The 13,218-nt window shown below is 33.3% G+C and overlaps 1 protein-coding gene across 2 annotated transcripts; it reads left to right on the forward strand.

Moving 5' to 3' along the window:
- Positions 1–251: 251 nt before the first annotated feature.
- On the forward strand, positions 252–3,349 carry LOC100812835 (uncharacterized). Of its 2 annotated transcripts, XM_006600782.4 has the most exons (4): positions 252–1,270; positions 1,463–1,534; positions 1,640–1,677; positions 2,032–3,349. In XM_006600782.4, exons 1-3 carry the CDS (start codon positions 635–637, stop codon positions 1,643–1,645), a joined length of 714 nt encoding a protein of 237 aa, XP_006600845.1. In that variant the 5' UTR covers positions 252–634; the 3' UTR covers positions 1,646–1,677; positions 2,032–3,349. The 2 variants fall into 2 exon arrangements, with proteins under 2 accessions (XP_006600845.1, XP_003549926.1); XM_003549878.4 differs by lacking the exon at positions 2,032–3,349 and having other exon boundaries at positions 304–1,270; positions 1,640–1,934.
- Positions 3,350–13,218: the final 9,869 nt, after the last annotated feature.

Genomic DNA, 13,218 nt, shown 5'->3' on the forward strand with positions numbered 1-13,218 from the left:
AACAATTTTTTTAGAGACAAAAATAAAAAATTAAATTTAAGAAAAAAATATTTAAGCCCGATAAAAAAAACATAATTAAAGAAAGAGATCTGAATATTTTTAGTAAAAAATAATAGGGTAGTATTTTATACTTATAATATAACATAGTAAAAAAAATATTTGGATAAATTTTTTATTAAAAGACTAGATTTTTTCATTAACTACTCGTCTGCTAGCATTAATCTTCTACTCTGTTTATTTTTTGTTAGGTCACATGAGCGTTCTGGTTTACGAGAGTGGGAGAGCGGGCGGTATCCACATTCCACCACTTCAGTGGGCTGGGCCGTGGAATTGAGATTGGGACCCTAAAATCCAAAAAGAAGAGAGAATGGAAGGGTAACAAAGAGAATAAGGCAAAGGGTAAAAATGCCAACAAGAGTCATTAGAATTTAAGCAGCAGAACACGAAGAAAGAAAGAAGGAATAAAATCAAACCAACTCTCTCCGATTTCCATACCATACCACACTCCTTCTTCCACCTTAAGCTGCGCAGCTTCTTCACTCTCTCTCATTCTCTACGACGCCGTTTCCAAGCGACCATTACCAACGCTTCCTCGAGCTTCCAAAGCTGCTCAGAGAGGTTTTGTGTTTTCTGAATGGCAACCGCACCGGCTCATGCTCCGGTGAAGTCGCAGCCTCTGCACAACTTCGCCCTCCCCTTCTTGAAATGGGGCGCCAGCGGCAAGAACAACACCACCACCACCGCCGCTCACCACCACCGCTTCCGCCGCCCCTCCGATCACGCCTCTGAACCCGACTCCTCCGACCCCGACTCCCGCCCCCACCGCCTCGGATCCAGAACCGCGCGCAACCGGTTCTCACTCCCTCTCAAACCACCTCCACCACCACCACCACAACTGCACGAAGCCGAACACGACGACGCAGACGACGCCGTGCAGAAGCCATGGAACCTGCGCCCTCGCAAGCCCGCGCTCCTCCCCAAGGCCGCACTCGAGATCGGCACCGGACCTTCCCGAAACCACCACCACGCCACCAACAACGGAGAATTCCACGACGGCGGCGGCGGCGGCGGCGACAACAACAACCCCGCACCGAAGTCGCTGCGGCTCCGCGGGTTCTCGGACACGCCGTGCAGTGTGAAGAAAGAGAAGAGGAAATTCTGGATCGCTCTCTCCCGTGAAGAGATCGAAGAAGACATCTTCGTCATGACGGGCTCCAGGCCCGCTCGACGGCCCAGGAAGCGGCCCAAGAATGTCCAGAAACAAATGGATGTACGCCCGCCTGCTTCTATTCACTTCCCTCACTTTTTCTCTCCTTTCAACCTTTTCATGCTTTTTATTTTTTTTATTGGCAAATGATATTTGCTAGTTTTTGTTAGCGGGGAAATTCGAAGCCGCTACCTCTCTTCCATCTTCCTTCACCATTTTTTTTCTAATTTTTTTTTTTCATTTTTTTTATTCTAGAGTGTGTTCCCTGGCTTATGGTTAGTAGGGATAACTGCGGATGCTTACAGAGTCGCTGATACACCCGCCAAGGTTCTTTTTTTTTTCTTTCCCTTTTTTAACACTTTATAATTTCTCTGTGTGTGTGTTTTGGATTTTGACGAGGAAACTGATCCGTTTATGGTTTGATTCTTGCAGAGGTGAAGAGAATTTAGGGAAGGTCTTGGAGATTGGAGGTACAGAGGCGTGGGATTTTGTAAAGAGTAAAACGAAAATGTTGGATTGGAAATTTGGAATTTAGAAACGAACCATGATGATGATTATGAATTTATGATGATGATGATGATGATGCTAATTTCCTTGGTTGTGTTGTTTTTGCGGCACACTAGGGTTTTAGATGCAAGGGGCGGCTTTAGTTGATTTTTAGTAGTAGTAGTTTATATATCGCTGTAAGGAAAGGAAAATATATATCAAATCAGTATATATAGATTAATTAATAGACTTGAATGCGATGCTATGATAATCTTTTCAGTTCAAAGCTTTTTGTTGCTTTTTTTCTGATGCATCAAATGGTTTTCCATATTTGACAGGCTTAGGGTAGCAAGCTTGTAGTTAATTAGCCAAAATCATCGGTTCAATTTGGAGGCACTGCTTCTGCATGCTTACTCCCTAGCACCCGAAGGGGAAAGAGAACCCTGATGAGGTTGGAATTCACTGCAAGGGTTGCATGCTTTTGATGCCTTTCCTGTATGTATATTATGATTTCATATTGTTTATTGGTTTGATTCACACTTCTTTTGGTTTTTGCATGATGATCTTATTCATAATCATCAATGGGAAGAGGCTTTAAAAATAGTTTCAAATTTGTTTATTCTGATTATAAAATAACCTAAACCGAGCAAATGATAGTAGTTGGGGATAATCAAGCACTATAATATGAAAGAGTCATGTTAGTGCAATGGTCTGTATGCTAAGTGTTGTCTTTTTTGGGTTATTTGTTCGAATTGACACTGCAACGAACTTTTGCACCCTGGGTGGAAGAGGAAGACAACAGTGTGGTGTGGCCTCTTACTTGAAACTCAACACCATTGTGGATTCAAGTTGGATTAAAAATATTATGCTGTTTTCTCCAATGTGTTCTACATTGTTTATTTTCCAAGGGGTGTAAGGTCTCTCAAGTCTCAACTCCCAAACCACCAGCTTCTTGAGATTGATCTCAATAAGAATTTCAATTGTTTTGCCGTTATTTTAATTTTGTCTTTTTTTCAATCTTATTTGTCAAACTGCATGTTTCATGAATTCATGTACTCATTGATGGATATAATGACTAATGCCATATTCTATTTTACATGACAATGATCGGCATGAATGTTATCTTTATTTGCACATAAATAGTTTGTGTCCTTGGAATACATTTCTATTTTGTGGAAGACCTGAAGGGTCAAGATTCAGGATAGAGTCAGGTATTTGTGTCTTAAGTTGTTGCCGAAGAATCTATTTTACATATTTGTTCATTGTCATTTGCACTTGGGTAAATTTATTTTTTACTAACACTGCTCGGGATCCACTGATACAGCAAGGGTTTCCCTTTCAGGCTCCGGGTTTCAGTTGAAATTGAGCTAGTAAAAAAATTGCCCGTTGAGTGGACTTGATCATATGAGTTGTAGTGTAAAGATGCATGTTTTTTATTAGTCTTTTGTACATATTCCACTCCATGGGCTCTTTTTTTCAAAAAAAGAAGAAAGTTTGAGTGAACAGTACTGAATTGTAGTGTAAAGATGCATGTTTTTGGTGTGAAGGACAGATTCACCCAGATTCCGTGTGTTGCTTCTTTCGTTTTATTCTCGTGCGGAGGCTTTAATTTCACTTGTTATAATTTTTTTACCATTAAAAGGGTTTGGTTCTGAATATTTGTTTTTCTCTGACTTTGTTGATCCACACGGTAGTGAACAATAAGATTTTGGTCAAATGACCCAAAATTCTGATGGCTAATCAGTTTTTAATACCGTTTATTACCTTGACCAAAATAGTTTCTGCGGCAGTCAAAGCAACTTAATAAAAATAAAATGTACCAAGGTATCGTCATAGGTTTGTCCTATTTAAAACTGCTAAAGACGTGTATTTATTATGTTTTATTGACGGAATGCGGGATTTTATTATCTTCTCACAATTTAATTCAAACTAACAATTTGGTCTCAAGTGATCAAAATTACTTGTAACTCTCCCTCACTTGACCTAGATTGCGAAGTTGCTTTCTCACAATTTAATTCAAACTAACAATTTGGTCTTAAGTGATCAAAAATTACTTGTAACTCTTCCTCACTTCACCTAGATTGCGAAGATACTTTCTAAACAATGTTTCTTTGCGGTTCTATTATTATTTTTCTAAAACATTGATTTTGCTCGTAGAAGAAACAGGCTGTTGAAAATAATATTAAATAAAAATAAAGTCTTCGTTTCTTACGAATTAAAAAACAAACACAAAAATAATGACATGTTTTAGTGAATATTTAAAAAAGGATGAGCACAAAACAAATATTAATTTTATTATCATGGCTATTATATAAAATACATGTCTAACATTTGATGTAACAAAGATATACATTTGACATAGCTGTCTACATTTATATATAAAATGTATATTTTTATATGATAATTAATTTGATTAATCCAGATAATTTTGATATTAATAAGTTTTGATCTAATTGTTTTTTCTAATAATATGTAAACATTTATTGTGGTTTAAATACAAATGCAAGTTCAGTTGATATACATTTAAGTAGGGTGAAAAGATGTGCTGCTTTCGAGTTGTCTCTGCAAGTTCTTCCCATGGACATGGAGTATGACCGGCGACAATTGACAATTCCTCTAGAAAATTCTGGTGTCCTTTCGAAACAAAGTCATTCCTTTGACTCCAAAAGAAAGAAAGGATCTCTTTGCTCCCAACTTTCTCAAAATGGAGTTTGAAGATGGAAACCCTTCATTAAACTTCTGCGTAAAAATATTGGATATCCAACTAAGCTCTCAAAGTTGAAGTCGTTGTAGAAACTTCAACAAGGATTTGATTTCAAGGATGCTGACCATTGATTATTTATGATTAAGTTTGATCCCTCAAAAAGGACTAATGCAAGGTTATGAATGGAGACCCGTGGATGATCTTGACCACTACTTAATTGTGAAAATATGGTCACCGAAATTCATAGCAGAAATATATAAGATTGATAGTGCATTAGTATGAATTCGCTTCCCCAGTTTAAATATGTTGTTTTTTTATGAAAATTTTCTTCTGACATATGTAATTGGTAAACCCACAAAGGTGGATATGTGTAGTAGCTACTGGTGTTTATGGGTATGGGTTACCAGCGAACCCGAATTAAACCAAATTGATTTAAACAGTTTGGGTTGAGTCATTTATGTATTTTGGTCAAAACTAAACATAACCGATCAAAATCGTTCATGTACGGGTTGAATCGCGGATTTAGATTTAAAGATCCGATCAAAATCGGACTGAACCGTTTAAAACTGATCAAAATTTTTAGAGTTGCTTGATTTGACTTCAAATACTACTAATATTGGGACTCAAAGTATTGGAAGTGCAAGTGTTGAAACTATTAGCATTGAAACTTCTTAAGGTATTAATTTTAGGTACATTATTTTTTTTACCTTTTTTCATATTTATTTTTTCTGTCATTTTATAATATTAATGGATCATATTTTGTTCATTGGTTTAGTAAATATGATTGCAGCAAAACTTCTTGTAAGAAATTAGTTTGTAGGAAATAGTTGTGATTCAAACTATTATAATAAATCTCATTGAAGAATATTTTGTTTTAATTTGTATTAGTTTATTTTAGAATATTATGTTGATGGTATTAAGCGAATCAATTTCACTACTTTCAGACATTTGATAATATTGTGTTAATTATATTGGATATTTGGATGAATCATGATATAAAATAGTAATTCTAAGAAAAAAAAATCAAATTTAAATGGGTAACCTATTGGCCTAAACTGAACCAAACCGTTCATAAATGGGTTGGATTGGGTTTGATTTCAAAAAAGAAATTATGAAAATCGAATCAAACCAAATCGATCAAAATTGATTAGATTGAGTCCTGAATTTGACCAAAATTGTCCTAAATTGGCCTACAAACACCCTTATACATTGCATGAAGATCGTGGTAAATTTGATTGGTTGTGCATGGAAGTTAACCTTCATAATTCAGTTGTGGGAACAACTAACATTAAAGGTCATTAGTATCGCATGGAAGACATTTGTAATTGATAACCAGTCAAGATGGATATGAATACGTTGCATGAAGATCCTAATAGATTTGATTGGGTAAGTCAAAGTTAACCTTTATGGGAACAATTAACATTAAAGACCATTGGTATCACAAAAAATATAAAGATTTACACCTTTTTTTTGCATAAAATGTGGTCATTGTAGACATCACATTAGAGATTGTTCATTGAATGCCCTAAAAGTTTTGTTGTCTAAACCATCATGAGTTGCAACACAGGTGATGACGTCTCAACTTAGGGATTCCAAAGCAATAATTGTACACTTGAGTAAGGTAACAAATGTTTCTATCATTCCTGAAATTCATTGACATTAGAGGTGCAGACAATGAATTAGTGCTTCTGAAGTGTGTTATAAGCACAAATGAGTCAATTGTGAGATATTTCAGTAGAATTTCAACCTCTGCAGGTCAATTCATCTCAAGTAGAATCGTCAAAATAGGTTGAAACCCGGGGGCTAACCTGACCCCCATGGGTTTGGGTCGGGCTAGAAAAAGAAGAAATTTTTTTGGTTGGTTTAGAAATTGAACCCGACCTACCTATGACCATTCCCATCCGAGTTGAACCCGTGGTGGGTCGGGCTGACCAACTTAACCCACCTAAAAATTAACCTAGTGTAAAGCCCATTACTTTATGTGTTTTTCTACTGCTTTTTTAGTAATTTGTAATGTTGTTTTACACTTCAAAGCAACAAGTTTTAGATTTCAATATCTTTTAGTATTTGTATTTTGTAATGTTCAAGACTATTTTATTTTTCCTCTAAAAAAAGACTATTTTATTCTAGACTATTATGACTATTTTGGGTTGTATTCCATTCCATGGCAAGGTATTTTGATATTTTCTAGCTTGATGAAATTTAAAAATAAGGTTATCATTTATTATTTAAAATTTTGCTACATATTCAAATTTATTTTTCTATAAAAAATTGATTTTTTTGTCAATTATTCTTTTTTAAATGATTTTTTTAGTTTTAGATGAGTCATCTTATTTAACCCACCAACCTGTGATGGGCCAGACCAGACCAACATTTTAAGGACTCAACAAAAAGTAAGTCAGGTTAGGCCAACCCATTTATATAGTGGGTTGGGCCCAACAAGCTCATTTTGATAGCTCTAGTCCTAAGTATTTTGTTCATGGGCCTCTCACAATTGTTTGACTCTGTAGGAGGTTTTAACTCAGTTGTGCTTACAAAACATTCCAGAAGCACCAATTCATGGTTTGCACCTCTACTTAAATGTCAACGATTAACTTTTGATAACAATAATTAGACGAAAGGGCTCAATTAAAAAAATAAAAGTTCAAGGACCCGATATAAAAAATAAAGTATGAACACCTAATTGAAAATTTGGTAAAAGTCTTGAGATCCGCAAATCAATTTAACCTTTTTTAGACTACATGTATTTTGCACTCACGACAATCTTGCTCATGTCGAGTAAGAATTATTTTTTTTACAAGATCTTGGTGACATAAATGCTGCTAAAGAAGACAAGAATATTCAATGAAATCATGAGTAATATAATTAATTTCAGGAGCAAATAGGATGAGAGTGAACAATCTTTTAGAAAGAGATTGGAGTTTTCAAAATTTAGGAAGATACTATCCTTGATTAAGGTAGAAAGTGCAAGGAATGAAAGTATACAGGTTCTAGGGTGGGAAAGATCACCAAATCTCCTACCATGGAAAACTAACGTAGTATAGGGGGGTTCGCAGCTCGGTTTGGTTTGGTTTTTCATTGAAAAGTCACACAAACCAAACTTGAAAAACATATGTGATTCGGCTTGGTTTGGTTTTCATTTAAAATAAAATTCAAACCAAATCAAACCAATATTTTACGGTTTGGTTTGGTTTTTGTAGTTTTTACTAAAATATTATCTCATTAAAATTTATATATTTTTTCATATTTTAAATAAAATTACATTAAAAAATTTATTGAGAACAATTTACGAAACTTATTAATATGTTAAACCTTCTACAATAAAATTCTACAAAATTTTAACTATTTTAAACCAAACGTATCTTAAAAAAGTCGTATGAAAAGAAAGTAGTATATATTATACAAGTTTCGTATATATAACACTACAAAACATTGTGAAACTCAAGTGGTATACACATAAAATGCATAACACTAAAGTAATATAAGTGTTACGGTTTGGTTTGATTTAAAAAAGACAAATCGTAAACCAAACCAAACCAATCGGTTCAAGAAAAAAAATCATTTTGGTTTGATTTTCAATTTTTTGAGTGGTTATCGATTTTTATTTTAGATCGGTTCGGATTTGAACACGCCTAATGTAGTATATACAATGTGAGCTTTTCTCAAGATATGTGTGGGACTATTGTGAGAATGACTACACTGAAGTAAATTGAAAAAAATATATTAAAAGATTAGACTGGTTCTTTCCAAGCTTTCCCCCATTGGTTCCCACCCCACTAAATGCCAAAAAATATTCATCTTCCACCAATATCTTTTTATCTTAGTAACTAGTTTATTCCTTCCATGAATGTAGTACTTCAACATCACGATGAAGCTTTGCGCCTCAACAAAGACCATGCCCAACACAAATGGAGCAACATGGAAGGAATATTTGTGACAGGGGAGTATACCTCCCAAGAGTCCTTCTTTCTCTTTCTTCTTTGAGGGACTCAAAAAAATTATTAGTTTTCCATAGAAAATTATGGAAAAAAAAGAAGATAACAAAATTGGTTTTTCAAAATTTGAATTGGTTATTAGTATTTTTGTTTTCCTTTAACAAAGTTTTGGGAGAAAATAAGAAACAGGGAATGTGGCTAGCTGTAAGCATTCATAGAAGAAATGTGTAGCTGAATTTAGGTTTTTGTATGAAGAACTTCAAAACACTCATTTACTCCTCAATTACGATCTTAGAGCATCTACAATGGAACAACTCTCCAAAGTTGCTTCCAATGGGACCTTGTACACATCACTCTTTTTTACTTTTTGCAATACAAGCACTAAATCTCTACAATGGAACAATTCTCTTTTAGTGCTTCATAAAAATTACATAATTAGAACATGAATATTTGGTAAAAGTTACATTATAAAAATTACACAATGAAAACATAAATAATTAGTTAAACTTACATTACAATAAATATCACAATTACTAAAATCCATATTTTTCTATAATATTGTTACACAAGATTTGCTGAATCTTCAGTTATGCATCGGTCATACAAACAGTATCCTTGTAGAGAATTTGCATGCCAAACTCTTTGTTTCTCAACTTGATCTCTTCATCCCTCAACATGTTGCATTCATACTTGACACATGTCATATCTTTTAGTGATTTTGATTTGGTCTTGAAAAACTCTTTCATAGTTGTGAAATCAACAACATCAAAAGATTTTGCTTTTGCTTTTTTTTTTTTGTGACACTCTTTGCTGCTTTTGTCCCTATTGGACAATCCATGATAAGTGATGTTGGATAGTTACTTGGCGGCATATATGGATTAGAAGAGGAGAAGTAGAAACATTTATTCTCTTACTAGATTTTTCAAATTGTGTCAACCATTAGGTTGATTTCTCGGTATATGCCAACAACTTTCTAATTTAAAACTTATCTTTTTATCTTACAAATAAATCACATGTGCATCTTGCATGATGTCAGACTCACTCAGAGCTATCACTCTTTTTTCTTTGACAAGCTTGTTTGTAGCACCCAGAAATTTTTTTACAGCTTTTGTTGATGCCTCCTCCTCCTCCTCCTTCTTAAAAAAAATACAATTAAAAATTTTAACGGTTAAATTTTTTTAAACGCTGCCCGCCAATGGCTTTTTTTCTTTCTCATCCGGTATAGGCAACGACTATTCTTTCTTTCTCATCTAACTGCCATTTGTTAAAAAATAATATTGATATTTTTTTTTAATTAACTGAAGCAACGTTGCTTCATGCCTGCTCCGTACGTTACTTGCAGCACCAATTGCTTCTGAAGCACCTTAGAATTTTTGTTGCATAAGGAAAATAACTTTCAAACCCTTCAATGTCAATCTTGGGAGTGGAGAGAGAAAAATAAAAGTAAAGAATGCAACCAAATAACGCGGAGGAGATAGAAAGTGGTGTGTCTACAGTGAAATGAACCTGGTGGAACAAAGTGAAAAGAGTTAATAATTTTTTTAATATATTTCGGTGCTGCTATTTCTATGGTAGTCTTGCACTTATCTGGAAAAAGTTTATATCAAACGTACCACACTAGTTTCTCACGATAGGGGGATTTGGTGAACTTTCCCACCTTAGAATTCGTCTATGAAAGTAAAATGAAAGTGAGGAAAATGAAATAAAAGTGGATGATAATGAAGGTTGTTTGATTAATAAAAAAAAAATTAAACCTTTTTCCCTTTTGTTGTACAGAGGGTATTCCCATTTTCTAGTCAAGAGTTTAGAAACTAATTTTTCAAAATATAGAAGTCGAGTTAATATCTCCTAACAAATATTATTTCATATACACTTACATGAGAATCAATTTTTTTACCTCATAGGGCCTGATTACCTATAATTTATAATACACCAATGACGTTTTCTTTCCTCTTATTTTGTTGTGTGGGACAGAAAAAGAAAGGGAAAAAATACGTACACAAAATTATATAAATATCTCTGATAAAAAAATAATTATAAAAAAAAAAGAGTAACTTATATTTTTTTATTTTAAAATTCAGTTTTTGCTATGCCTTTTCGTTCAATATTGGAAGGATTCAAAACATGGACAAGTCTTAATACTTAAATAATTTTTGTTGAAAATATTAAAATTATGTTTTAAAAGAAATTATTAAAAATATATTCAAAATATTATAAAATTATTTTTCATTTTTTTATAAGTATATGCAAATATTAAAAAAATGCATATATCCGCTTAAAATGTACCCCGCACCGCCACATGGATAACGGGGAGCATGAGACGAAGATTTATTTGTTTGGAAGAAAAGGCAGTGGGTGGCTACTACCCATACCCACCTCACCTCGTTATTATTCCTAATGAGTTGTTGAAAACCCAAATGTCTTTAAATATTTACTTTCATCCCTTATCATTGTTCTCTTTCAAGTATTCCAAACAGAGGCTAAATGCCAGAGGAATGAAAATAAGGGACTTCAAGAGTAATTATGAAATACTACCATTTAAAAAGAAAAAAAAAAGGGTAATGAATAATTATTAACGTAAGGGAAAGTTTTAGACAAAGGTTCAACTTGGACTTTTCACTTTAGTATCTTTGAAATATATTATTCTCCTTTACATAAAAAATAAGAGGTCCAACTTGGACTCGAATATGCGGTGCAAATGAACCTAAACTGAAGCCCAATCTTCACTTGTCATTTGTCCAACAAATTCTCAAACATTCAAAAAGTAACTCGTATTTGAAAAGATTAAAATTGGAAACAAGGAAGGACAACAGTGGAAGTGTGAGAAGACTGACAATGAGAGAATGCCAAAAACAAATCGTTGGAAGGAAAGAGAAGAAAGATTTAGATGGAAAATGACTACTGTAAAACCTCTAAATTCGAAAAAATAGTGACTTAGTTTTTTTTGTTAAATCAAATATTTAGGTGTACAATTTTTTTAAAAAAATGTATAAAAATTAATTTATATTTTTCTATGCACTGTTGTTGGAAGTGTTTTAACACTGCTATTTAGTTAGAAATTATTTTAACTATAACTTCTAAATAGTTGTTAAAGATGTGAACAATTTTATCATATATGATTGAATAATAGGTAAAGATGATAAAAATATGTTTTAAAATCTCTCATCAATTAGTCTTATGTCATCAATTATTTGAAACATAAGAATTTAAAAGTATAATTTATCAAAAAAATTACATATGACTGTCTTATCAAATTTTTTTGATGATGTAACAAGTTAATGAATTGTCAATGTTATCATTACATATTTAAGGATTAAAATCAAAATTTTTACAAAATCAAAATCTTTAAATGACTAAAATTAAAACAATAATTTTTACAAGACTAAAAAAATCTTATCTTATGAGGACAAAAAACATATTTAACTCCCAAATTAAACTCTAAAAATAAGCCTTTTCTCAAAATTTATGCAAAACCACTATCTTCATAGACAAATACAAATTGTCCCTTATCAAGTCCATATGATTCTAGTGGTGTTAAAGCCTAATGAGCGTGGGTGCACCTTTTACTATGAAAATATGATTTCGTTGTGTAATATACAACAAAAATATAGTTTCATCGTAGTATTGTGGGCGCAAAAAAATAATACAACAAAAGTATGATTTCATTATATTTTGTGTTGAATTTTAAAGTTTTGAACCCTACAACTTTGAAAGGGCATAAATTTTGACTTATATGTCATATTTCAATGTATAATATATTTATTTCATAGAACTTTTTGAGAGGAATGCATGACAAGTCCCAAAGGAGACTTGGTCTAACATGTTTGCCAAAAAAACCTTTCCTTCTAAAAAATTAGCTTCGAAGGAATTTTCCAAGTCTTGTGTGAAAAGAAAGGTTTTTATCCAACATAACATTTGAAATATGATTTTGTTGCGTGTCAAAACATCAATAAAATTATGATTTCATTATGTGTTGCAAACCAAACAATATAATTTTGTTGTTATTTACAAAATGCAAAAAAAAATGGAATTATGATTTTATTGTGTCACCAACACAATAAAATTGTGATTCTGACATGTTAAATTTTTTAAAATAAAACATCTCACCAAGTCACAAAATTGCTATATGAATGATAGGAAAATAGAAAATAATGTGAGAGAAAATGGGAAAAGGAGGGGTGTCGTGAGAGTGGAAGTGTGAGGGGAGAGGAGGGGTTTTGGATGTAGGAAAGTGAGGAGGCTAGCAAAGTAGTTTTGCAATAGTTGTAGGCATTAATGCCCTTTCTTGATTTAAGTTAGCATCTTTTTGGGGGGCCTAAGCAGATCTTTTCTATGAAGTTGCTTCCTGCACACCATGCTTTGCTTCTTGCACCCATATATAACTCGAATGGATAAAAATACCCTTTTCTTCATTCTTCCTACCTTCATTTCTTTCGTTTTCTGATTTAGTTTTCATTTCGGATTGCAGAATCTGGAATAGACAAAAAATGAGCACTTTTCGATGGCCCATTTTGGAATTGTGCATACAATCCATAAACACATGTTATTTTTTAGATTGTTCTGGAATTATGTATGCATAATTCTAGAATAGGTAATCTGGAAGAGCTTAGTTTATTTTTATTATCCAATCCAAAATTATAACCAGATCCAAAAAAAAAAACCTTAGATCTTACCTCTTTGACACAGAGCAACAAACAATGATCCAAGGAGAGCAACTATGGTGTCGAAGGCTTTTAGACGGATGAAAAGGGAGCAACTATGATCACGACAGAGGAAAAGGGAGGAATGGTGGTGGCAGTTTCAAACAGAGGTTCCATGGAGGGCAGTAGTAGGATATTTGAAAATAAGGTGGTACAGGTAGAAAAAATGAGTGTAGGAAACAATTG

Source organism: Glycine max, chromosome 17 (genome assembly GCF_000004515.6).
Source record: "Glycine max cultivar Williams 82 chromosome 17, Glycine_max_v4.0, whole genome shotgun sequence".
NCBI lineage: Eukaryota > Viridiplantae > Streptophyta > Magnoliopsida > Fabales > Fabaceae > Glycine > Glycine max.